Below are 27,551 nucleotides of genomic sequence, written 5' to 3'. Positions count from 1 at the left end.
CATTCCATAGGTTGTCTTTTCATTTTGTTGATGGTTTCTTTTGCTGTGCAGAAGCTTTTTGTTTTGATGGTAGTGCCATTTGTCTATTGTGGCTTTTGTTGCTCGTGCTTTTGGTGCCATATCCAAAAAGTCATTGCTAAGATTAGTGTCAGAGAGCTTTTCCCCTGTGTTTTCTTCTAGGAGTTTTACGGTTTCAGGTCATATGTTTAAATCTTTAATCCATTTCAAGTCATTGCTTTGTATGTTTTACAGTTTTCCAGGCACCATTTACTGAAGACACTATCTTTTCCCGATTGAGTATTCTTGGTTCCCTTGTCAAATATTAGTTGACATGTACACATAGGTGTTTATTTTGGGCTCTCTGTCCCATTGGTTTATGTGTTTGTCTTTATGCCAGTGCCATACTGGTTTGATTACTGGAGCTTTGTAGTAAACATTGAAATCAGGATATGTGATGCTTCCTGCTTTGTTCTTTTTTTCTCAGGATTGCTTTGGCTATTGAGCGTCTTTTGTGGTTGGATACAAATTTTCAGATTGTTTTTTCTAGTTGGGTGAAAACTCCCATTGGAATTTTGATAGGGATTGCATTGAATCTATATAGATAGCAAAGTGTATAAATTCACTGGCTTTTAGCTTATCACAACATTGTGCAATCATTAGCATTATCTAATTCCAGACGATTTTTAATAGTGTCGGGCTTCTTTCAGTTAGCATAATGTTTTCAGGATTCACTCATGTTATTGCATTAATCAAAACCTCATTCTTCTTCCCTCCTGCCCTCTCCCTCCACTGAATAATATTCCACTGTATGGATACACTACATTTGTTTATCCATTCTACAGCAGATGGACATTTGCATTGATTCCACCTTTTGCTCTTATGATTAACAAACTATGAATATTCATGTACAAGTTTTAGTGTGAACCCTACATTTTTAATTCTCTCAGGTGTATCTACCTAAGAATGGAATTGCTAGGTCATATATTGATTCTATGTTTAACTTTTTGAGGAACTACTAAACTGAAGCAGGAAAGTTAATTTTGATGAAGTTCACCTTAGTTTTTCATTTGTTGCTTGTGCTTTAATGTCATGTCTAATGGCCTAATCCACGGTCCTTATATTTTTTTCATAGAGTTTCATTGTCTTAGCTCTTACATATGGATCTTTTCACTTAATCTTCATGTAGAATATGAAGTAGGCTTCCACTTCATGCATTTGCACGTGAATATCTAGTTGTCTCAGGACTGTTTGTTGAAGAGACTATTTTTCCTCCATTGAATGGACTTGACCTGCTCGTCAGATCAGTTGTCTATATATGTGTAGGTTCACTTCTGGACTCCATTCTGTTCCATGGTTCTGTATGTCTGTTCTTATGTCAGTTTCACACAGTCTTGATTAGTATAGCTTTGAGTAAGTCTTGAAATCAGGAAGTGTGAGTCCTCCAGATTTGTCCTCTTCAAAGTTATTTTGGCTGTTTGGGCCCATATGCATTTCTATGTGCATCTTGAAAATCAACTCCCCCACCCCCGAAAAATGGGCAGCTGGAGTTTTGACGGGGATTTTTTATTTTTTATTGAGGTGAAATTCAAATAACATAAAGTTAACCATTTTAAATGAAGAATTCACTGGCATTTAGTACGTTCATGGTGTTATTCAGTTACCACCTCTACGTAGTTCCTATACATTTTCATCTTTCCAAATAAAGTCTTGGATCTATTAAGTAGTTACTCCCCATCCTCCCTACCCAGTTGCTGACAACCACTAATCTGCTTTCTATTTCTGAGGATCTACCTGTTCTGGATATTTTGTATAAATGGATTCATGAAGCACATTATCTTTTTCATTCCTGGCATAAATCCTACTTATTCATGGTACATAATACTTTAATATGCTATTGGATCCAATTTGATAGTATTTTGTTGAGGATTTCTGCATTTATATTCATAAGGGACACTGGGTATTTTCTTGTGCTATGTTTGGTTTGGTTCAAAGGTAATGCTGACATCAGAGGAGTTCAGAAGTGTTCATTTTTCTTCTGTTAATGGGAGGAGTTTAAGAATATTACCCTTGAAATGTTTGGCAGAATTCACCAGTGCAGCCATTGTTTCTGGACTTTGTGTGGGAGTTTCTTCATTACTGATTTAATCTCTTTACTTGTTGCAGATCTTTTCAGATTTTCCATTTCTCTTTGAGTCATTTTTGGTAATTTGTGTGTTTCTAAGAATTTGTCCATTTTTTTTAAAGTTTATTTATTTATTTTGAGACAGAGAACACAAGTGGGAGGAACAGAGAGGGAGAGAGAGAGAGAGAGAATCCTAAGCAGGTTCTACACTATCAGTGCAGAGCCCAATGTGGGGCTCAAACCCAGAAACTGTGAGATCATGACCTTAGCCGAAACCAAGAGTCAGACACTTAACCGACTGAGCCACCCAGGTGCCCCAGAATTTGTCCATTTAATTTAGGTTATATTTAATTTATTGACATAGTTGTTCACAGTATTCTTTTATAACCTTTTTGTTTTTGCAAGGTTGGCAGTATTGTCTCCGCTTTCAGTTCTGATTTTAGTTGTGTCTTTTCTGTCCTTTTTTTTTTTTTTTTTTTTTTATAGTCTAGTTTCAGGTTTGTCAATTGCATTGCTATTTTCATAGAACCAACTTCGGGTTTTTTTTCTTCTCCATTGTTTCTCTCTTCTCTATTTCTTTTACTTCTGTTCTGTTCTCATCTTTATTATTTCTTTCTTACTCTTTACTTTCAGTTTAATTTACTCTTCTGGACCAGATACTTGAGTTGTGAATTTTGAGATCTTTTTTTTTTTTTTTTTTTTAATGCAGGTGTTTATAGCTATTATTTTTTTTTCTCTTTTTATTTTATTTTTTTAAAGATTTATTTATTTATTTATTTTGACAGAGAGAGAGAGAGAGAGAGAGAGAGAAAGGAGAGAAAGCACACAGGGGAAGGGCAGGGAGAAAAGGAGAGAGAGAGTCCCAAGCAGGCTCTGCACTGTCAGTGTGGAGCCTGATGCGGGGTTCAAACCCACGAACCGTGAGATCATGACCTGAGCTGAAATCATGAGCCGGACATTTAACCAACTAAACCACCCAGGCACCCCTCTTTCTTTGTCTTTTGACAGTTTGATTATAATGTGTCTCATTATGAGACTCTTTGAGTTTATCATTTTTGGAGTTTGTAGAGCTTCTTGGATGTGTAGATTTATGTTTTTCACCAAATTTTTGAAGTTTTTGGCCATTCTTTTTCCAAACATTCTTTTTGCCATTTTTTCTTTTCTCTCTTGAGACTTTTGTAATGTGTATGTTAGTACACGTTGTAGTGTTTTACGGGCCTTTAAAAAGAAATTTAAATAATAAGCCTACAATCTTTCTCTTCCTTTTTGGGAAATAAGCATTATTAATGACTTGATGTGTTTCCTTTAAATGATTTCTTTTCCCACTGGATCAGATTTTTTTCACTGAGGCTTATTATCTTGTTTTGCCCTCTTTCCTTTATTGGAATTTTCAGTTGTTCATTAAGCTTGAAATTGGTTGGTTACTTTATTTAGAGAGTAATTCTATAATAACAGTTTTCCTGCTTATCTTTGAGCATAAAGAATGTTTCATTTGGTTGCATCATGAATTATATCCTTGAATTTACCTTTTCATTCTTTGTTTATTTGACTTACCAAGTTGACGCATTTTGTTTTGTCTTCCACAGATAGCATAAAGCTTAGTTTAAAGCCATTTCAACAACAAGGCATGCTTTCTAAGGAGTTTGATAGGTTGCCCAACTTCTAGTAGAGGCATTAAATGTTCTTTGCTTTTAGAAACAATGGTCATCAGTGAGGGATTGTGTGTGTGTGTGTGTGTGTGTGTTTAAAAGTTTAATTTTTGAGAGAGGGAGAGAGAGGGAGAGGGTATGAGCGGGGCAGAGAGAAAGAATCCCAAGCAGGCTACAGTGCAGAGCCCGACACGGGGCTCCGTCTCACGAACTGCAAGATCATGACCTGAGCCAAAATCAAGAGTCAGATGCTTAACCAACTGAGCCACCCAGGCACCCCAGTGAGGGACTGTTTCAATTTTAAGTTGTTTTTTGGCTTTAAGCCATTCAGAATTAGTTTTTGACAAACATACAATTTGGTCAGTGTTCAGTTTGCTTTTTATAAATTGAGAAGATCGTGCAAAAGGCCTCAGTGGTGGAGTCGTAACCTCTGCTGGTTTCCCAGCTCCTCTCCTCTTTTGGCATTACTATGGTCACTAATTTTTTTCTGACTCTGGTTTTGTTTATTTGTCAGACTCGAATGTAAATGACACAACAGTTGGCACTTGGCTTTGTTCGCTGCTGTATCTCTAGCACCTAGAATTAGGCCCAGCATAGAGAGGGACCCGGTGACTATTGGTTGATACCTGTGATGAATCTGTGGAGCTGCTGGTGGTGGTGGTGATGGTAGCCGAAATTTATTCATACCTTTCTTTGTGCCAGGCCATGTTCTAAGACTGTTGTTACATTACAACCACACTACAAGATACTGGTACTGGTGCTCTCCCCATTTTACAGAGGCAGAGGGTGCGTGCCTGAACGCACACAGCCGATTCCAGAGCCAAGAGCCGTAGCTTAATCGTTACCGTGTGGTTCTTTTTCCTCCTTTCTCCTGGCCTTCCTGACTACTCGGGCCTTTTCTACTTTGCACTTAAAATCTTTTTCTGCCTCGGTTCCCCTTGATAAGCATTTAACATTTACTTTAGGTATTTTGACCTTAGTTTTCACCCCGTGTGTTTTCAGTTCATCTATTACTTCCCTCTAAGAAACAACACAAGTTAAAACCCAAATTTAAAATCTGTCGCAAAGATCTGATCGAAAATTCCGAGGTGAACATCTAGGTCTCTTGCTAGGGACCAACCACATTTGATGTGATATTACTTTCAAAATTCTGTTACTGTGTGCAGACCCCTGGGGCAGGTTGGGGGGATCTTAGACTCTCAAACAGAAAATATATGAAATTATAAGATGCCAACTTCTTGACATTTTTGACAAGTCACACGGTGACATTTTACAAATAACACTGTACATTGAACAGCAAGTAGGTAAACTGTTTGTCTGAAGTCAATACCTTCATCCTATTTTTATATTCATCCTATTTTTATATAACTGTCCCTATGAGATAACATGCCACATTCAGAAAATTCTGCAGTAATAACCATTCCAGAACCTATGCAAATTACAATTACTAAATCTCCAAACTGAAAAAAATAAGTTTAATTCAAATGAAATGAATACAGTCCAGTTGACACTCCAACTTTTTTTTCTTTTTTAACAGAAGATAAAATAGCAATGGTAAGTATTTCCTTTGCAGAGGAAATTCCAGCCTTCACCTTTCAAGAAACATCTGCACCCAGTTTTTGTTTTAATCTAATCTAACTAGAGTGTACCACCCTTTTGTTCTTCTGTAGACCTTAGGAACTGCTTTAACCAATTTTAAACAGACTTTAAATAAAATCTCTGAAATGATTCCATTGAACAAGCTCCCCATAGTCACAGCAAAACCCAGAATGCAAAGTTGATAATTTGAAATGAACTAATCAAATCCACTAACATTCCTTTTCCAGTAACCCCATAATGTTTCTCTTTGTAGCATTTGATATAAGTATGCTATAGATAAAAAGGTATGAAAATTAGTTATTTTTGCTAATCAAAAGATACGAAGAAAGTGAAAAGGAAAGCCATAAAGTGAATGGAAATGTTTCCAAGGCCTTTATAACAGCTCTCTTATAGCCAGGATATATAAAGCATTTGAAAAAAACAAAACAAAACAAAAAACAGTCAGTAGGAAGAAGACAGCCCAATACAGAAATATTTAAAACACTTGAACAAGTACTTCCCAATAGCCGGCATCCAAATGGCCAGAAACATAATCAACTTCTTTAGTAGTCAGGCAAATACAAAATAGACAACGTGAGAGTGGCAAAATTTAAAGACTGAAAACTCCAAGTGTGGTTAAGGAAGAGAAAGAGCTGGAACCCTGAGACACTGCAGGTGAAAGTTTTGTAAAATCACTTTGGAAACCAATTTGACAGTATATGCTGAAACTGCATGAATACACCTCCTGTGACCCAGCGTTTCCACACGTAGGTGCATCCAAGAAAAATACATGCTCTTGTGCATCTCAAGAGTGAAGTATAATAACACGGAGGGCAACAGACACTATTTTGGTAGGACCCAAACTGGAAAATAACCAAAACTTCCACTAGTAGTATATTCACATAATAGATACACAGCAGTATGTTTAATCTCACAAACATCAAATTCAGTGAAAGAAGCCAGACCTAATTGAGTATAAGTCATAATAGCATTTTATACAATTTCCTGAAACAGGCAAAATTAAACTCTAGTGTGATAAAAATACAACAGCACTGTTTTAGAACAGCTAAAAAGTAGAGATGATCCAGATGTCTATCGTTGGGGGAATGGTCGAATGAATTGTTGTATATTCAAATGATGGAGTACTGGCTAACAAGGAAAATGAGCAAAGGTCAACGTACATCAACACGGATGGATTTTCTGAAAATGTTGGATGACAGAAGCAAGACACAAAAGAATAATGGTATTGGGTATCTTTGGGACAGAGGGAGTGGATAGCGACTGGGTGATGGGTATGTTCTTTGTGTTAACTCCTTTTGCTATACAGATGTGTCTTATATACGTTTCTCTTTGTATGTTTTGTTTCACAATTTGAAAAGGTTTAGCAAAGCAGAGAGGGCCATGCCCCTTGGGTTCACATGCCAGCTTTGCCGCTTTCCAGCTGTGACTTTGGGACATTTAACAGCTCAAGGCCTCAATTTCACAACTGTGATGTGAAGATAATAATCAAACCTATTTTGTAAGATTTGTTGTAAAGAGTAGACAGATACTGGACTCTTCGCTCCAGTGTTAAGCACTTACAATAACAGCTGGCATGTAGTCAGTGCTGAGTAACTGCTAACTCCTTTTCTTGTTATCGTTGGTACCATTGCCAGTTTATTTGTCCAAAGGAATTATAAACTCCCACAGGAGTTAACATTATATTATAAATCTATCATGCCTCTCCATGTAGTGAGTTTTTGTTTAGGTCTTTCAGAAAAGTTTATTTTCTTCAGTGTCCATGTTATTTCATAAACTAATCACTAGATATTTTATAGATGTATTTAATAGTTGTAAGTGGAATTTTCCTTGCCTTGTATTTCATAATTGGTTGCTGCTGGCATATAGTAGCTAATACTTCTTGGGGTTCTAAGTTCTACACAGGTTGAAGCTTTTAATCCTGTGTAGGACCCCCATTTTTCACAGGGTAGAAACTGAGAACAGGGAGATGAAAATAGCTAAGTGTGTGGTCTGGGCTTTGGTCCGGCCCCAGCGCCCATATTCATTCCACTGATCCATGCTAAGAAGGCAGTTCATTTTTATACTTTTCCTTAATACAACTTTTAAGTTGATTTTCTTAGGTTTCCAAGAAGCCAGTTACATCATTTGCAAGTAATGATTTTTTTGTGTAGTGTCCAGCAATTCTTGCTCCCTTGCCTTATTGCTTGGATTTTAACTTTTAGGGAAATGTTCATAAAAATAACAGAGTGGACGTTCTTCTGTTAGTCTGACTGACTAAATGGGAATGCCTGTATTTTTCATAAGCCACTGAGAATGACATTGACCATTTTATGTTAAGGTTGTGTTTTTTAATTGTGTAGTTTGCCAAATGGTTTTTGATTTGATTACTCTGTTTTGTTTTCAAATTAAGGATGGCTTTTAAATTATACCAAATACCTTTGTGTGTCTGTGAAGATGATCGCGTGTACTTTTCTGTGTTGAACTCTGTGATGAATTATATTAATATGTAACCACATATCGAATCATCTTTGCATTCCTAGAATTTTCAACATACTGCTGAATTGTATTTGCTAAAGTTTCTATAAGATTTTTGTATCTATAAGTACAAGTGAGATTGGTCTGCTGTTCTCTACCCGTTTTTGTTAAGTGAATTCTGGCTTTATACGTAAAGGGAATCTGGAAGATCTCTGTCTTTTCATGCATTATATACTGTGTTTTAAAGTAATTTTTGAGTACATTTTCTGGTATGGCTGCCAAATACTGTTCAGCGGAGATCTTTTCATTTTGTTCATCGAAGATCTCGAGTGTTTCTTCTCTTTCACTAATTATGGAAATCTTCAAACATAGGCAAAAGTAGAGAGGTTGGTATCATTTTGTTCCTCTCTCGCCTCAGGTTTTCTCTCAAGTATTTAGAGCCTCACTACTTAAAACATGCTGTGCGTCGTAGCAGCATGGATATTATCCGGGAACTTGCTCCAGATGGGTGTGGCCCTGCGTGCGTATGCACATAGACACCACCTCCGCCATATACTAGTGGTTATAGGCAAGTCCTAGGTCCCGCTCCCCAGTCTTGCTTTAGATTTTAACCTCTTTTGGGGCGCCTGGGTGGCTCGGTTGGTTAAGCTCCCACTTTCGGCTTAGGTCATGATCTCACGGTCCGTGAGTTTGAGCCCCACGTCGGGCTCTGTGCTGATGGCTCAGAGCCTGGAGCCTGCTTCCGATTCTGTGTCTCCCTTTCTCTCTGCTCCTCCCCTGTTCATGCTCTGTCTCAAAAATAAATAAACGTTAAAAAAAAAAAAAAGATTTTAACCTCTTTTTCATACTGTCCTGAGATGTTTCAATAACGCTTTGAACGTTTGAAAAATTGTCTCGGGTCCTGGAAGGGAGAGAGCTACAAAGTCAAAGGGCATAAACTTGTTAAAGCCTTTGATGTCTGTTGTCTAATTGCTTTTCAGAAAACCACTACCTCATTTGGTTAAGTGGTAAACAGGTGACAATACTGACAGTTCATAAATGTGCCTTTTCTGCCAACAGGAGATCATTAAAATGTTAAGAAAGCAGGAAAGAAGAGAAGAGTAATTAGAAATTCTTGTCATAAACACTTGAGTGATTGGTACCTGAAAGCCTGAAGGTTATTTGAATTAATTTTCAACAGTCTTAAAGTATTTGGTCAATTTACTATTCCTTACTAAATCTAATTCAGTGTGTCGTTTTCAAGAAACATTTGGGTGCCTAATGTAGTGGTAGAGATTGTGAGTGAGAAAAGATACATGCCAATATCTGTGCCCTTAAAAGGCTTATGGGAATCTTATTATATTGTTTTCATTTTTTTTTTCGTCTTTCTACAAAATATAACTTTGGCTTATAGAAGTTCTGTCTGAGGGCGCCTGGGTGGCTCAGTTGGCTAAGCGTCCGACTTCGGCTCAGGTCATGATCTCACAGTTCGTGAGTTTGAGCCCCGCGTCGGGCTCTGTGCTGACAGCTCAGGGCCTGGAGCCTGCTTCGGATTCTGTGTGTGTATCTCTCTCTCTCTGCCCCTACCCTGCTCGTGCTCTGTCTCTGTCTTAAAAATAAATAAAACATTAAAAAAATTTTTTTTTAAAAGTTCTGGCTGAATTTCACATTACCTGGGTCTCTAGGGGATTGAAGAAATTTGAAAGCCTTCCAAGGTGTGACTTCCACCAACATAAAAACGAAGTTGGCTTTTCCTTTGTTTCAGCAACAGCGTACCGTGTACAGGCTGACTCTAGTGAAAGCGTGGAATGTAGACGAACTCCAGGCCTATGCTGAGCTGGTGTCCCTGGGGAATCCTGACTTCATCGAAGTGAAGGTGAGCTCCTGCTGGCCAATGTCATCCCACTTCCTATGGTGCTTTGTTGTGGTGAAGTTAGTACCTTATAAAACTCTATAGGAGGTCCCAGATGTGTTATTTATTCATTCAGAAATATTAATCAAGAACGTGGCACCATTCTAGGCAATGGGGATAATAACAGTAAAGACGGAGCTTTTGCTCTTATAAAGCTTATATTTATTGAGAGGGAGGCAGTCAGTGCAAAATAAATAATTAAAAACTACACAGTAACATTAGTATGCTGAGAAATAAAATAGTGTTACAGCGAGGAATTGGTTGGCTTTAAAATAAACTTTTAGGGTTGACTAGGTGGCTCAGTTGGTTAAACGTCTGACTTGGGCTCAGGTCATGATCTCATGGTTCTTGGGTTCAAGCCCTGCATCGGGCTCTGTGCTGACAGCTCAGAGACTGGAGCCTGCTTTGGATTCCATGTCTCCCTCTCTCTCTGCCCCTCCCCACTCGCACCCTCTCAAAAATAAACATAAAAAATTTTTTTTAGTTAAAAAAAGTAAAAAAATAAAATAAAAATTAAATAAAAATTAAAAAAGTAAAATAAACTTTTATTATGGAGAATTTCAAACATACATAGAAGTAGAGAGATTGGTCTAATGACCTCCATCTGTTCACCCAGCTTCAAAAATTACCAACTCATGACCAGTCTTGTTTCATTTCTACCTCTACCCATTTTCTCTGCCATATCCTATTATTTTGAAGCAAACCCTACGTTATGTGGCTCATCTATAACTGTATATGTCTCTAAAAGATATACACTCACTATATATACTTATTCAGAATACTGTTCTCATAATTGAACAGTTTTAACAATAGTCTCTTAAGTATTGGAAATAGAAGGTTTCAGATTTGACCAACTATTTCTTATTAAAATAGTATTTGTGAATCTAGATCCAAATAAGGATCATTAACTGTAATTGGATTCTTTCTTTTTTAAATTTCTTTTAATCTGTTAGTTCCTCTTTCATGTGTTCTCTCTCTACTCTGCTCCCCCTGCCCCCACACCAGTAAGTTTGTTGAAGAAAATGTGTCATTTATCCTGGCTAGTTCCCTCTGTCTGTATTTTAGATTTTGCTGATTGCTTGTTCCTTTGCCCCCTGTATTTCCTGTAGATTGGTAGTTAGATCAAGAGAAGATTGATCAGATGTGTGTGTGTTTGCATTTTAAGATTATTTAGTTGGTGGTATTGTATACTTACAGTAGGAGGTGGTAGTGCCTGGTTGTCCCTGGCCCGTTTTTTGGCAGTATTTCTTTGGGATGATGGATTCCTATAAGTGGATTGATGTGCCAAAGGGCAGATAATTGTTTTGGTAGACATTGTGATTGGCTGTTTTAGATTTCATAGGCAGAAGTCTTTTCTTCCGCCTATGAAATCTAATGGAGGAGATGACTCTTCTACAACTGATTCCTAAATAGTAAGAAGCAGCACAGTCACCAGGGGATCAGAGCATTTTGGGCAGATGGCAAACAAGTAAGTATTCAAGTCGGGGGGTCCCATGTGAGATCAGGAGGGCAGTTGGAGTTGGCAGAGACACAAGATGAATCACAGAGGTGGGATGGGGCCAAATTTTGTTAGAACTTTCAAGCAAGAAAAGAACTGGATTTTATACTAAGTTTAATGATAAGCTTTTTGAATAGTCTGGTTTATGATTTTAAAAGATCACCCGGCTGCTGTCATGGGCGGATTACAGAGCTCAGAGTGAGAGTGGTTATAAAATGAGATGTTATGGCTTGGGGGGGAAGGTCATTGGCAATATGATTGGAGAGGAGTGGGTGCATTTGGGATAAATCGTGGAAGTGGAACCAATACAGCGTGTTGCCAGACGAGACACAGGGAGTGAAAGAACAAACGAAATCAAGAACAACACCTGGATTTTGGCTTAAGCAATCGTGCGGATGTGGAACAGTTTACTGAAGCGGGAAAGACCAGCGGAGGAGGCAGGCAAGTCTGGGGAGTAATTTCACGAGTTCTTTGTTGGCCTTAATCATTTGAAAGACCTTTTAAATATCCACATATAGGTTCAAATAGGCCAGAGGTTATATAAGCCTGGAGTTCTGGGGATAAGACAGGGCTGGCAGTAATCATTTGGAAGGCATCAGCGTGCCATGGTAGTTAAAGCTGTGGACTGTTACAAGGCAAATGGCTTTTCTGGACAACTAAGAATCCACAGAATGAGAAAACGTGACCAGAAAATTCCGCCCTGTCTCTGAAAACCCGACTCTTGAGTGTATGTCATTTCACTCTGTCATTTCAGAGGATAGTTCATTTTTACAGCTGTCTGTTCAGCTTTCTGTGGTACTCTAGCCTAGAGCAGCAGGGAGGTGGGAAGAGATAAAATATTGCTGTCTGAGTGGTCAGCATTTTATCCCTGGTCAGGTCAAAGACACTCTTTTCTTTTGAAATTGCTCTTAATTTTAAAAGGCTACTCTTGGCAAGAACTCTAATGATGCAGAGATGCAAACTACATCTGCAGTATATTTGTTGGCTTAAGCAAACCTTGCCAATGTCAGGGATTAATGGTGTTTTAATTTATGATTTAGCTATTAAAGAATGCTGTCTCCAGTGATGTTGGAGTAAAACTTCCATTATAAAGCAAGTTTCTGGATCATACGGTCACCTTTTTTCTGCCTCCCTCCGTCCCTCCCTTCCTCCTTTCCTTCTTTGCAGTCATGTTTTCTATAGTGTATGACATATTTTACAATCTGAAAAGAATCACCCGGTATTATTTTTAAAAGAAAGGTAGCTACTTTGTAAACGGTATAATCCTCCGGTGGGTATTTTTTTAGTTTGACAGACTATTAACGTAATACCCTCTGTCTATACCTGAGATGTTATAATGACATGGTTTCTTTCACATGAGATTTCCATTTTACTGTTTTACCCCTGCATTCAACAGATATCTTTCAGCTCTTTCTAAGTGCTAGGCCTCATCAAAGCACCAGAGATAGAAAATTTGATATGGACATGCTGTTTGGGAAATGGATGGTCCTATTGAACAAGGCCAAGTCTACAGAAGTAAAATGAGCCACTTGGAGAGATTTTATTTAAAAGTTTCTTGAAGAAATATGTAATATAATCACAATTTTAACTGTCTTACGTGAATGATAAAATATAACGTAACAGGTAACAGTCGTACCAAGGGAAAGCATGGTGATGATCAGCTTGTTTCTTATAGAAGGTTTGAGATAGAAATGGCCTCTGTTAAGTGTACCTGTGCCATTGAGGGCTGGATCTCATTGCTTTGTTAAATTCAGCTCTCATTTGTCCTGTAGGGTAATGAAGTATCTTCCTTTAAAAAAAATTTTTTTTAATGTTTATTTATTTCTGATAGAGAAACAGAGCATGAGTGGGGGAGGGGCAGAGAGAGAGGGAGACACAGAATCAGAAGCAGGCTCCAGGCTCTGAGCTGTCAGCACAGAGCCCAACGCGGGGCTCGAACTCACGGACCGTGAGATCATGACCTGAGCCGAAGTCAGTCGCTCAACCGACTGAGCCACCCAGGCGCCCCTGAAATATCTTCCTTTTAAACTGAAGTAGAAAAGGGATGTTTGCACAATATAGTATACTTTAGAAACAGAACAAGTCATAGAATAATGTTTATTATTTGATTATATATTTTTTAAAAGTTTACTTATTTATTTTGAGAGAGAGATGAGTGGGAGAAGGGGCAGGGAAGGAGGGAGAGAGAATCTTAAGCAGGCCCTGTGCTGTGAGCCCTAACTCAGGGCTCGAACTCACAAACCATGAGATCATTACCTGAGCTGATATCAAGAGCTAGATGCTTAACCAGCTAAGCCACCCAGGCGCCCCTGATTATATTTTTTAGCAGTATATGTTTGGATATATTTATATAAGAAAAGTACGGAAGGATTATATCAGACTGTTCACAGTGTTGTAATTTGGAAGAAGGGCAGGGAAAGGCTTAGTAATTCTATTTTTCATGTTTCCGTGCCCTGCGAATTATTAGAGTGAGCGGGCATCATTTTTGTAATCCCACTGACTGAAACGAAATCAGTAAAGGAGAAGGCAGCCTTTCCTGTTCAATAGAGTTAAACTATTTAAGTCTGAAAAGGCATTTTTGTTGTTGTTGTCTAATTAATTGAATTTAAATTTTGTGGGGGTGGGGGGGCGCTTAGGTGGCTCAGTCGGTTGAGTGTCTGACTCTTGATGATCCCAGAATTGTAGGATCCAGCCCCGCGTCCAGCTCCACACCGAGTGGAGCCTGCTTAGGTGGAGCCTGCTTGGGTTTCGCTCTCGCTCTCGCTCTTCCTCCCTTCATCCCTCCCCCCACACCAAGTGCCCGCGCATGTTCTAATTTTAGTATATGTGCTGCCAAAGGGAGCACTTGCCCGTTCTTTCTCACTCTCGCTGTCTCTAAAATTAAAAAAAGTTAAAAATTTTCTAAATTGGAGGAGTTTTAAAAGTAATGGTAACGAGGACATGTGGCTCGCTCAGTTGGTAACTCTTGATCTCCAGGTCATGAGTTTGAGCCCCACACTGGGGTTAGAGATTACTTAAAATAATAACATTTAATAAAATTATAATAGTAAAAACCCTCTCTGAAAAACATTTGATGAGAACTAGCGATATGGTAGGCTAAGTAACCTCAGCTTCCTCTAAAAACAAACACTTAGAAGTAACTGTGTTATAATAAACATACTTTTGAGAGCATGGCCATCTGTCAGGTCTGTAAGGGAGTTCCTTTGGGACTCAAAAAAGAGAGACCACCCTGGTGGTACTTTGTAGCTCTGATAGAGATGGGACTTGGGTTTAAAGGATGGAACACGAGGCCCTTTTGCCTTCAGTGAAAGCACAAATTAGGACAGAATTTACCCACTGACACAGAATGGCCCTTGGAAGCTTGTCTTTGACCTATGCTCTTGATTTAAAAAAAAGGGGGGGGGGGGTCTCCCAGGGCCTGGCATTAAAATTTGAATAGTACCTCATGGTCACATAAATAAATGCCTTGAAGCTAGGAAATTGATAATACAAATTGACCCTAGGCTAGTGACATGCCTGGGTTCCCTGCAGAAGCAAACAAGTACTGTTCATGTCTTGTGTTTTCCAGGCGTGTGCAAGTGTGCACGCACAGGGGGTCTCTCCTAATCTGCACTCTGGAGCCTCATGGGGAATGGGGAAGAGCACAGCTTTGATACATTCCGAAAAAGTACTGATGTAGATCTTCTCTGCATCTAAATTTCCTCCATATTAGAATTAGAATAACAGTATCATTTTAATAGGTTTGTTTTGAGAATTCAGTGGGATAATGTATGCCCAGATTCAGTAAATGTTTAGATCACTTCTCATTAAGCACATTTATTTAAACTAAATCAATAGAAGCTATTTCTTTATTTTATTGGTTCCCGCTTTTCTTTCATTGCTAGTCTCATAAACTATTTTTCTGTTTGATTCCCTGTAAATGAACATATATTTTAGTTTCATTAGGCTTAAATAGGCCTTTATTTGCTAGCCCTAGAACCTTAGTGATCATTATTTGCTTGCTTGTTTGTGAAAATGTGTATCATGTTCTAAACATCTGCCTTATTGAAAAACTTTCATAGCACAATCCATTTGTAAATGAAATACTGTCTTTATATTCCCTGCCTTGCATTGCACCTTGAGAATAATAGTAAGTGCTTAGTAATTATTTGTTGTCAGATGATTTAAACCTCTTTTATGCTGTTGGCACTGTAGCTGTCTACAGAGCTCAATCCTTGTCGCGTGCCTTTTGCAAAACAAATGCCTTAGCCTGACCTCACTGTCTTTCTCTACACAAAGATAAGGAGTATTAGCGGTTATTCATGTAGCAGTCCCTGACTGGTATTCCTCAGTTGCTTTGTCATCAAGCATTAAAGAGTAGAGGGGAGAAAAGAGTAGAAAAATCCAGATTAATGTGAATGAAATTTTATATTATATCAGAAAAGAGTTCTGGAGTTTAATGTCATGTAAAATACGTGACTTGATCTTTAGGTCATTCAGCATAGACTGGTTGGGGGCACAGAGAAGAACAGGGCACAGCCCCTGCCTGTACAAGCTTAGAATTTACACATGTAATTATACCAGTTGGTACAAGCTATGTACCAGATATGATGAGCTTGGGATCAGGTTGGGTAGGGGTTCTTGAACAGAGATTAAAGAGATGGTGGGAAATTTAGCCAAGTAAAGACTGGATGCTGAGGAGGGCAGTCCACTTAAGAAAGCCTCGTGAGTGGCTCAGTCAGTTGAGCATCCAACTCTTGGTTTTGGCTCAAGTCATGATCTCACCGTTTTGTGGACTCTAGCCCTGCGTTGGGCTCCGTGCTGACAGCACAGAACCTGCTTGGGATTCTCTCTCTTCTTCTCTCTGTCTCTCTCTGAAAATAAATACATAAATAAACTTAAAAAAAAAAAAGGCCTCATGTGCCATGCTGAGAAGGTTGGGCTGTTTTTTGTTTTCCTGTGTGTGTGTGTCTGGGAAGAGTTGTTGAAGCATTTTTAGGATGGAATGACACGTTTTGGGTATATTGTGCAAAAAGTAAAAGTCATGAAGACAACAACATTTCTCATTAGACTATAGGAAACAAAAACAATAGGAGTCTTTTGACATTCAGTTTAATTAGAATATCAATCAAACTGCCAAAATACTACTCTTCCCACAGACCTTGAATCCCCAGGTAAAGTGTCCACACACCCAATATAGGACCTTATGGCTTCCATGTCCTACAGCAGAGTGATCCATCCAACAGGCACCAATGTAATGGCGTGGGTTATGCTTTTCACTACAAATCCAGGGGTGCATAAGTGGTTTTGTTCTTGAGGAACTTTCTTTGGGTCTGCTTGCCACTCCTCAACCTGGAGATTACAAAGTGAGTGTTTTTCAGTTGCCACACGGTACCCATCTGTTTTCTTGAGTTCATTCTTTTTTCAAAGTTGTGATGGCAAAACGTGGTGCTGGTGATAGATGGGGTGGGGGCAGGATGGTGGCGGGATGAGAAGGTGGCAGACAACTGTGATGTCATAGAAAAGGAAGCACTTTTAGATAGTTTAGGTAAAGTGTGATCAGGAATAAAGTCAGGGCAAGTCAGCCATTAGACCGGAGTGCAGAATGAAGTAGCCAGAGCAGAGAGGGGAGCACCAGAGGAGGGGGACATCAGGAGCCCAACTGAGGGAAGGCTCAGGGGTTCCCAAAGGTGACTCCACAGAGTAATTCACAGAGCCCATTCATGTCACAGAGGCTCAGAAAGTTGCCCATAGTGCCTACCTCAGAGGATTTTGCCTGGCTAAAATGAGAACTTTTATGTGAAGAACTTAGTTAACTATGAAGCACCATGTGAGTGTATGGGAAAGTATTATGTGAAGACCTAGTAATGAACCGTGGCGCTCATTCTCTCATTTTCTTCCCAAACCAAATCTGTCCTTGATGGTTCATGATTTATTATTGGTGAATAAGAAATAATATTTTCCAGAGCTATTGTCATAGATGTAAGATCTTATCTAAAAAATAGGGGCACCTGGGTGGCTCAGCTGGATAAGCATCCAACTTCAGCTCAGGTCATGATCTCAAGGTTCATGGGTTCGAGCCCCACATCGGGCTCTGTGCTGGCAGCTCAGAGCCTGGATCCTGCTTCCGATTCTGCATATCCTTTTCTCTCTCTCTCTCTCTCTCTCTCTCCCTCCCTCCCTCCCTCCCTGTCCCTCTCCCGCTCGTACTCTCTCTCTCTCAAAAATAAACATTAAAAAAATTTTTTTAATATGAAAAATAAGTTCCTTTGAATTAGCTACTCTGTACATGCTTTTTCATATAATTCACAGTATCATAAAAAGTGCTTAAGTTGAAGTAAAGTTCATTTTTATGACTAATTTGACCTATCAATAAATTGTTTTCATGTTTGGTATACATTCCGGTAAGTTTAGCACAATTTTTCAGCCATTCCTAAAGATTTTCAGAACTGTTGTAGTACTTGCTTTTTTTTTAAATCACCTAAAACTCAAACTTGGTTTAATGAATTTTCTAAAATCACTGGGCTGATAGAGATGATGCTCTTGATTGTTACAACTGAGCTAGGTTGCCTCTAGTTTATGTTCAGCAAAGGTCACGGTTTAGCATAACAGGGATCTTTTTGAGTAGTCATCTGGAGTAGATCATTTTGCAGAGTTCTTCTGAGTCTTCAGCCGGTTCCCAGCCCTGAGTGTTTGCTCATCCATGGGTTTTTCATTCAGTGGTATCCCATCCCCTCTACTCTCTATGTGTGTGTCTTTGTGTGTGTGTCTGTCTGTCTGTCTGCGTCTGTGTGAGTGAGACAGAGTGTGTGAGTGCATGTCTTTTTATGTTAGTTATTCCCACCTTAGTAGCAGCATGTCTAGAATATTTAAAACACTTGTCCAGAAAGTTTAATTCTGGAGTAAAGAGCCTGCAAAATTAAGATATCCCTTATTATCAGAAAATTTATCATTATGTAACTTAACCAAATAGAGAACTTAATTATGAAACTTTGGGGTCCTATAAGCGTGGGCTGTCAGATAGTGTTCTAAAGCATTAGAAGCCAATTTACCTTACCGCATTTGTACAACTCAGAAATTTCTGTAGAGGCGAGATGCATGTATATGCATGTAAGTGTGTGAAAGGTATGCATGTATAGCCACAAATGTATTTCCTGTTTGGCACAATTCTGTGTTTATACATATCCATGTACAGAAAGTAATCTCCTTAAAGAATACTTTCAAAGGGATCCCTAGCTGGCCCTTTGCAGAAGAATCTTATCAACCTTTATCAAACCTAAGTTGTATTGGGAAATGGGGGCTCATCTTATTTTCCCGGTGAATAAACTGTTCGGTGAATTTTTGTGCCAACCATGCCTCCATTATTAGTGTATGAGATTTATAATCCCTTGGGCATTAACCTCTTACAGTGCACCAAGAAATCTGAATGGAAAGATACGTTGTTGGTTCAAATACATTGTTGTGCCTAGACAGCATGGATTGTGACAGCACTGAGCACAGTACCCAAGCACCCTCAGTCACAGGGTGGGAAGGCCATCCGCCTGGGAGCTCCTAAGCAGATTTTATCATCTCTAATTCACTGTTACTTTCTTCACTTTTGGATTGAATTGGATTGGATTGGGTGGGATGGGGTAGATTCCCTCTAGAAGCCTTTCTGGCTCTGAAACTCTTAGTTGATTTCATTTAAATTAGGTCCGTAATTGTCTCTGTTGTCTTGCTTCCCCAGGGTGTCACCTACTGTGGAGAGAGTTCAGCAAGCAGTCTCACCATGGCCAACGTGCCCTGGCACGAGGAGGTGGTACACTTTGTCCACGAGTTGGTGGCTCTCATCCCCAACTATGAAATTGCTTGTGAACATGAACACTCCAACTGCCTCCTGATAGCTCACACAAGGGTAAATATAGCTCAACTATGCCTTCTTTTCTTCTTCTTTCTTCTCTTTATTTTCTCCTGTCTTTCTTATAGTGGATATCTGCATGTTTGCTACCTTTCCTGAAATAGACGTTAAGAAGGCCCTCCAGTCTGTCCATTGGGCTCACGTACTCTTGTTTCGTTCTTAGCCCTCAGCTAGGCACTTGAAGGGCCTCCTGGTTTGCAGTTGGTGCATGCTGAAAAAGAAAAGCAAAAAACACCCTTGTCATAACCTCTAATCCTTCCTCAGAATGACAAGAGAAAGCTGAAATAGTGGACAACCCCCATATGACTTCCAGAAGAAATATTGAAGTATTTATCAAATTTTATATCACTTTGAATCTCAGCCTCTGGAGAAATTTTCCTGGAGTTTTGGTTTCCATTTTTCCCTTTTAGCACTTTTACTAGACAGAATAAGTACCCAGATCTCGCATATTTCTTAAGAATGTCCAGCAAAGGAAAAATTCAGCTCTTTGTAAAGGTAGGCCATTAAAATAAGAAGGAAAATCTGCTAATCAGAAGGCCATTGTTGGAGTAGCTATCACAACGTGTCCTTACAGAAGTATTTGTACAGAAATAATGTGGCATCTGGGTTTGATTTAAAATAACATGAGGTGAAATTACGTGGGTGTGTGGATAAGATGACTGTTGTCGTGGCTAGATGATGAGCACATAGAGGTTTGTTATACTACTCTGCCTAGTTTTCTGTTCAAATTCTCCATTAATAAATACTTTTTTTTTTTTTTAAGTGGACATGGGGCGCCTAAGTGGCTCAGCCAGTTAAATATCTGACTTTAGCTCAGGTCATGATCTCATGGCTTATGGGTTCCAGGCCTGCACCAGGCTGTGTACTGTTAGTGTGGAGCCTGCTTGGGATTCTCTCTCTCTCCCTCTCTCTCTGCCCTCCCCCACTCACACTCTCTCTCTCAAAATAAATAATCTTCAAAACAAAAGTCAACATGGATGAACCCTGAAAACATTATTCTAGGTGGGGGGGGGGGGAACCCAGACACAACAGGGCACATATTGTATGATTGTATGAAATATCCAGACTAGATAAATCCATAGAGATGGAAAGTAGGTTGGTGGTTGCCAGGTGCTGGGAGAAGAGCAGACTAGGAAGTGACTGCTAATAGGTATGGGATTTCTTTGGGGGATGATGAAATACTCTAGAATTATAGTGTGGTGTTGGTTGCCCATCTTTGAGACTAATCCAAAAGTCACTCAATTGTACACTTTAAAGGCTGAATATTATGGTCTGTGGATTATGTCACAATAAAGATAGATTAATACCAAGATGATAATAAAGGTTAAGGGTGGGCTACCTTTTCTTACATAAGTTCTTTTTATGCAAGTAAAGTCAGGGTCAATTTGAACATGAAAGACTCAGTATATTCTCCCCAAAAACCTAAATGACTTCCTGAACAGCTTCTCAAGTTAATGACATTTAATAATATGAGATTTGCTCAATTAAAATATCACATCCTGTAGTCTCAATAACCATGAGGTTAAAAGGCTCTCATGCTTTGGTTGCAGTTAGATTGTATGTAGCCGACTTGTGGTCTGTCAGATGTTTAGACAGAAGAATATGTTCTGGGACATTCGGGAACAAAGAAATAAAGGCCACCTGGTATTTGAAATGTTAATGATAGCTACAAAGCTAATTAACTTACAAAGCAAATCTTAAAAATTAAAGCCAAAAACCTAATTTTATTTTCTAGTTTTTCATTCACTGTTAACCTTTTCAGGTAAGATAGTGCCTTTAAGAAAATTATTTGAGGGTCGCCTGGGTGGCTCAGTAGGTTGAGCATCTGACTCTTGATTTTGGCTCAAGTCATGATCTCACGGCTTGTGGGATTGAGCCCTGTGTCAGGCTTTGTGCTGGCAGCACGGAGCCAGCTTGGGATCCTCAGCCTCCCTCTCTGTCTCTGCCCCTCCCCCACTGATGCACGCACACTCATGCATGCATGCGCTCTCCCTCTCTCAAAATAAATAAATAACATTTAAAAAAAATATTTGATTTAAGAGGCAGTGCTCTGGAAATAATCCTGACTCTGGTGGCAGAGTTCTTTCTAACTCCATTGAGATGCCTCAATGACCTCCCGTTGCTTTTAGCATGAAAATCAAAGTCCTTAATGTGACCCTAGGGCCCTGCATGGTCAGGCTGTCTACCTCTCCAGATGCTTTTTAAATTGCACTTCCCTCTCTCTCTGCACTTCCTTTATTTTCTCAGACACAGTAGGTGTTACTTTGGAATTATTTACTGTTTTCTTTTTTTTAGTGGTTGTACTAGAAGTGACTTTATGATCCTTGACTAATCAAAGTATAATGTTAAAGAATATTTTTACCCTCTAACTGCAATGCAAGGACCTTAGAATGCCTTATTAACCTCCATTTTTCCCTTCCCAACTCACATGCTATTATTGTTCTGTCCATGAATTATAAATGTGTGTAAGGAGAATATTGTTACTGCTGTATGTAGTCACTGTTCATTTAGATTTACCTGCATCTTTAACACTGTTTTGCACTCTTCCTTTCTTCATTTTTGACTCTCCATACAGGATTGTGTTCTTTCTGCCCAAAAAATACTTTCTTAAAAATTTATTTTAGTGGGCATCTGCTGATGGAAAATTCTGCTCTTGTTTGTCTGGAAATGTATATTTTAGCTGGGTATAAAATTCTAGGTTGACATTTGTTGTCTTTCAACACAATATAATCTCTTGTCTTTTAAATTCCATTGATAAAGTCAGCTGTTGGTCTGTTGCTTGTTTTCAGATAATCTGCCATTTTCATCCTTCTGGTTTCTTTTTATGATCCTGCCCATATGCACAGGAAGTTCTCAGAAGGGACCAAACAACTGAAATTTTAGTATGATAAATGCAATAACAGACAAAGCCTACAAGGTACAAGCCAACATAAGGAGACAGTCTGAGATTGACCTTCGTTATTTCATGTTTGTTGTGTACCCAGGGTGTGTCAGGCACTATGCTGGGTACAAAGAATACAAAGATGAGTTAAAAAAAAAAAAAAAAAGTCCCTGCCTTTCAGAATGGTCTAACAGAAAAAGAGGTAACTATCAAAACAAACACATACCCCAAAGTTTTATCAGAGCAAGATGGAAGAGTAGAATTGAGCCCAAGGAGGCATAGTTGGGAATATATGGTACCATCAGGAAAGGCTTCACAGAGGAGTTGCTGTTTGACTGGATGTTCAGTAACAGCCCAGGTAGAAACGACATGTAAGCAGAAAACAGCCTAAGAAAAGGTCCACAGAGAAGTGCAGAGGCCTGGCACATTGGGAGAATAAATAGTTTGGTGTGGCCGGAGGTCAAGAGAAGGATTGAAGGGAATGGAAGGGGGTGATTCACCAGGGGCAAGAGCATTGATGGCACTGAATTACATCCTAATTGTGCTGTTTTTTGTACAGCATGGGCAGGCACTGAAGGGTTTTAAATAGAAGTGACACAATCAGATTTGAGTTTCAAAAAAATTTCTTTGGCAGTATTTCAGGGGATGAAGTGCAAGACTTTAAGAGAAACCAGTTCAGTTAAAAACTGCTATAATAGTGGGTGCCTGGGTGGCTCAGTCGATTAAGCGTCTGACTTTGGCTCAGGTCATGATCTTGCCGTTCCTGAGTTCAAGCCCTGCTGACAGAGCTTGGAGCCTGCTTCAGATTCTGTGTCTCCCCCTCTCTCTTTGCCCCTCCTCCGCTCACACTCTTTCTCTCTCTCTCAAAAATAAATAAACATTACAAAATTTTTTTTTTGTAAACTGCTGTAATAGTCCCAACAGTCAGAGGTAAAATGGTGAGGGTCTGAAACAAAGGGTATAAAAGGAGAGAGGAGAGTGGTCAGGCATTAAATGCAGAACTCGCTTTCATCCTAGGTGTATTGTGGGTGAGTGTCGCCTTATTACTGAGACATTCAGGCTCACCACTCAGCCTTCATTCACCTGTTGAGGGAGGGGAGCTTTGTTGTGGCTGATTTGGGGGTGTAAGTTCAGGCTTTCTCCTCAATAGCCTCTGATACCATTCTGATTTAGGAAAGGAGGACCACCTCATCACTGCTCCCCAGGGATGGTATGGAATGGACATGGCCTCCTTGCCCTTAGGCAGTGGCAAAAGTCTTGGCTCTCTGCTAAGCTTCCTCTGCCCTCACTCTGACGTGGGTGGGGAGAGGCACCTTGCTGCCACAGGCGGAGGTCAGTGCTCCCTGCAGGGTCTCCCCTGAGACCACAGAGAAGGGTTGGGGTTGCTGGATCCTCCGCTGCACCTTCTCTGACAGCTCCCCAGCAGTGAGGAGGGAGGTTATGGCTCACCATGGCTGGGCAAATGTAGAAGTCTGGGGTCCCCACTCGGTGCTGACTGACTGGGGGGAGAATGAGGCATTTTTCTCGTGGCCTAGGTTGGTTATTATCTAAAAGTTTTGTGTCTTGCTAGGCTGCTCTTTTCCTGGTCCTTTGGCCAAGAAAAGCAGATTTTTTTGGCGCTGTAAGATTGTTTTTTTTATTGTTTATGCCCGCTGGTGTTTCTGGATTGCAGGCTTCAACCAGGCTTCTGGGCTTCCGCACCCAGAAGGATAGAAGAGCCAAAAATGAAACCCAGGGAATGTATCACTGTGTTGTTCCTTGGGTCCGAGGTCCCTAGCCAGTCTGCCTTCTTACCTCTACCTTCAAAGCCTTCTTACGTTTGCTTTACATATACTATTGAGGGATTTTAGCTGTATAGTGGGAGAAATACGAAGACGTGCATTTCCTCCATTTTGTCTAGCATCAGAAGTCTGTGACCACACAGTTTTGACATTTACGGTTTTTGGTATAGTATCTCCTCAGTGACCAGCATGCCAGTCCACTTCGCACACTGTGTCATCAGTAGATTATTTCCACATAAACTGATTTTCTTTATTTATGTTTATTATGTTTTATTATGTTTTATTTATGTTTATTAAGTGTCACCCAGTATGGTCACAGGGCTGCCCCTGCAGTGTTACTGGAAAGATTTTCCTGAAACTTCTGTGAGAACATCTTTGCCTGATCCTAATCAGAGCCTATCAGGTCCCATTTAAGAAGTAGGCTAGCAGTTTACAGATGGATGCCTTTTTAAGGGTACTAAAAACAGAGATAGAACCAAAAACCAAACAGAGGGAAGAAACAGAAGAAGACAAAACAAAACCTAAAGAGTAGACAAATCCATAAAACAAATCATTGAGTTCATAAATAACAGAGTGGGTATTGGCCATTTAACAACCTCATTGTTTATCCTGCCACCCCCAAGCTCATTGTTTCCCTGCCATGTTTTTGTCTCACAGTGCATGCAAAAGAAAAACCTAGATATTTTATTTGAATCATGATGGCTTTCACAATTAGGGCCTTTGTGGCTTTATTTCAGGCCACCCCCTGCCCTACCCCTTTACAAGATACTGCCATGATTCTTTCCTCTGTGTTTGCCCAAGATACCTACCTCTTCTGCCAGAAATGCATTCACCACCCTGCCCCATCTCAGTTCACCTGCTGAATTCTCCTTAAAACTGTAAAACAAACCTCCTTGGGGGTCACTTCTCTCAGGTCTATATGCACATAGGTAAGGCTGCCTTCCTAAGGAGTTGTGGGTTCCTGGAACACAAGGACTGTCATCTCTAGCACTTCCTAGAGGAGCTGATGCATAGTAGATTCTTGGTGTTTGTTTAGTGAACTAACAGCCTCTTCACTTTCGTCTCCTTCCCTTTTTCACAGTTGTACCTTCTGAGAGCAGTTGCTGAATCGTCCTTGCTCATTTTGCTGTATCTCTACCTTCTTCCTTATTATTTATTCATTCCTTTATTCAACAAATTCCTTTATTCAACAAATAAATACTCAACTGAGTTTGCTATTTTATAGGTCATCAGTGACCTGCTACTTGTTAAATCCAGTTGTTTTCCTATTCACCATTTCTTCTGTTTTTCTGTAGCAGGAATCTGATGCCAATCCATGCTTTTGGAAAGTCTCTCCTATCTACTAGATTGTACTTTTCTGATTCTAGTAAAGTTGGCTAGCAGAAAAAAGAACATTGCCATAAAGTGCAGCATTGAAAATCCCTCCATTGTGGCATTTCTTTCTTTATCCATTTCAAAAATTTTGAATTCTCTGATCCAGGACACCACATAACCCAAGATGTAAGGTGAATTCTTTAAAAGAAAAAAAAAATTCTAGAGAGATTCCAAGCATTGGTTGACTATTTACATTTAGGTGACCTTTAAAGATTATGCATTAACTTGTAAAATTTTCACAGCATCAAACGGCCTCTGGAGAATCCATTATAGTCTGCATTACCCTATCCATACCCAGAATACTCTGTGGTCATTTGCAGTACAAATGCCCTTGTTATTGCCATATGCTCTTGTTATTGCCATATGCTATTCCACATACAAAGCATTTCATAGTTGTTAGTGGGTTATTATTTTTTTTAATCTCTGTGGAACAGTTTTTTGTTTTTTTTTTTTTAACAGTCCATTTATTTATTTTGAAAGAGAGTGTGCGAGTGGAGGGAGGCACAGAGAGAGAGGAGAGAATCCCAAGAATCGCTCTCTGCAGGGAGCCAATGTGGGAAGAATCATGAGATCATGACCTTAGCCAAAATCAGATCATGGCCTGAGCCAAAATCAAGTCCGCTGCTTTGGGCACCTGGGTGGCTCAGTCGGTTGAGTCTCCAGCCTCAGCTCATGTCACGATCTTTTGGTTTGTGAGTTTGAGCCCCACATTGGGCTTTCTGCTATTGCCACAGAGCCCGCTTCATATCTTTTGCCCTCCCCTCACTCATTCTGTCCTTCTCTCTCTCTCTCTCAAAAATAAATAAACATTTAAAAAAAAAAAAAAGTCAGCTGCTCAACTGACTGAGCCACCCAGCTGTCTGAACAGTTTTGTCATTTAGAGGTGTTGTTTAGACTCTTTTTTTTTTTTTTAATTTTTTTTTTCAACGTTTATTTATTTTTGGGACAGAGAGAGACAGAGCATGAACGGGGGAGGGGCAGAGAGAGAGGGAGACACAGAATCGGAAACAGGCTCCAGGCTCTGAGCCATCAGCCCAGAGCCTGACGCGGGGCTCGAACTCACGGACCACGAGATCGTGACCTGGCTGAAGTCGGACGCTTAACCGACTGCGCCACCCAGGCGCCCCTAGACTCTTGATAAAGGTGTTTCTGCTCTTGATAAGAGGCGGTTTCTTTAGTGAGTGGGAGTAGAAAGTTCAGTGAGTTTCTTTGAACCAAGGAAAGACAAACAAACTCAAGTTAAGTCAGCATGTTTTGGTTCTAAAGCTGAGCTTGAGGGACAAAGAGAAGTACAGCTGCCCACTGGAAACAGTCTACTCGAGGAAGGTGGACCTGCCTGTGTGCTTTGGATGAAGCAGCTGGGACAAGGAGATACAGTCCCCCTTCTGCCTCTGTGTTTTCCATTAGCAGCTCAGATGTAACCTTGGACCTGTCAGTTTGCAAACTAATGAGACCATGATGAACCCAATACACTCTGCTGATGGTTTTAGTTCAGAAACACTGAAGTCCTTCCTCCCTGCATGTTCATGATGTCCTATTATAGCGGATCACCGCCAGTGGAAACCAAGTAGTAGATCACATGTACAGCTTCCAGAAATCCACAGATCATTGTTTTAAAACGTAATTTCTTCCTTTTTTAAAAAAAAGTAGACTTTATGCCTTACTACCTACAGATTGGGATTTACAGCAAACTTGATAAGATAGTATAAAGATTTCCTCTGTACCCTAGAGTTTCCCTGTTATTAACATCTTTCGTTGGTATAGTATATAGGTTACAATTAATGAACCAAAATTGCTACATTATTAGCTAAAGTCCATAGTTTATTTAGATTTCCAACTAGTGATGTTGACCTTGGTCAGCAAGTCGAGGTAGTGTTTGTCAGCTTTCTCTACTGTTAATTTACTCTTCCCCTCCCTGTTTCTGTACATTACTCTTTGGAAAGAAGTCACTATCTATAGCCCATATGTAAGGAGTGAGAGTTAGGCTCCACATCCTTGAGGGTGAGATATCTACATAAATAGGTTTGTCTCTTCTTCCCATTTATTAATGTATTCAATCTTTTTTTTTATAACAGTATGGATTTATAGTATTCAGTTTATACTTTGGGTTATAATCCAGTTGTACTCTATTTCCTTTGTTGCTCAAATTGTTCTAGCTCTGGCCGCTACGATCTCTTCCAGTTGCCTCTTTTGCTCTTTTAACATACCCCCCTTCGGGGTCGGAGGTTTTATTTGTTTTTGTTTTGAGCACTTCCTTACTTTCTGGCACTACAAGTTACTCCAAGCTCATCTTGTATTTTTCTTGCTCCAGTCCTAGAATCAGTCATTTCTTCAGGAGCCCTGGTTCCTTTTATTGAAGAATGGTGTTAGAAACCAAGATCTGGGTGAAGGTGTGCTTGTTGTTGACTAGGGTGTTGTTTCTTCTT

The 27,551-nt window shown here is 39.7% G+C and overlaps 1 protein-coding gene across 2 annotated transcripts in view; it reads left to right on the top strand.

Annotated features, from left to right (window-relative positions):
- The window catches only part of LOC125154480 (S-adenosyl-L-methionine-dependent tRNA 4-demethylwyosine synthase TYW1), a 212,922-nt gene that overhangs the window by 168,110 nt on the left and 17,261 nt on the right, over window positions 1-27,551 (top strand). The window contains exons 14-15 of one of the 2 annotated variants that reach the window (XM_047838839.1): window positions 9,569-9,679; window positions 18,919-19,086. In XM_047838839.1, coding sequence (XP_047694795.1) covers window positions 9,569-9,679; window positions 18,919-19,086 — 279 coding nt within the window. The remainder of the gene's footprint in view (window positions 1-9,568; window positions 9,680-18,918; window positions 19,087-27,551) is intronic. The other variant, XM_047838838.1, reaches the window with a different exon arrangement.

Source organism: Prionailurus viverrinus, chromosome E3, assembly GCF_022837055.1.
Source record: "Prionailurus viverrinus isolate Anna chromosome E3, UM_Priviv_1.0, whole genome shotgun sequence".
Classification (NCBI taxonomy): Eukaryota; Metazoa; Chordata; class Mammalia; order Carnivora; family Felidae; genus Prionailurus; species Prionailurus viverrinus.
The sequence above is the reverse complement of the archived record's forward strand: the minus strand, read 5'-3'. Positions and strand labels throughout refer to the sequence as shown.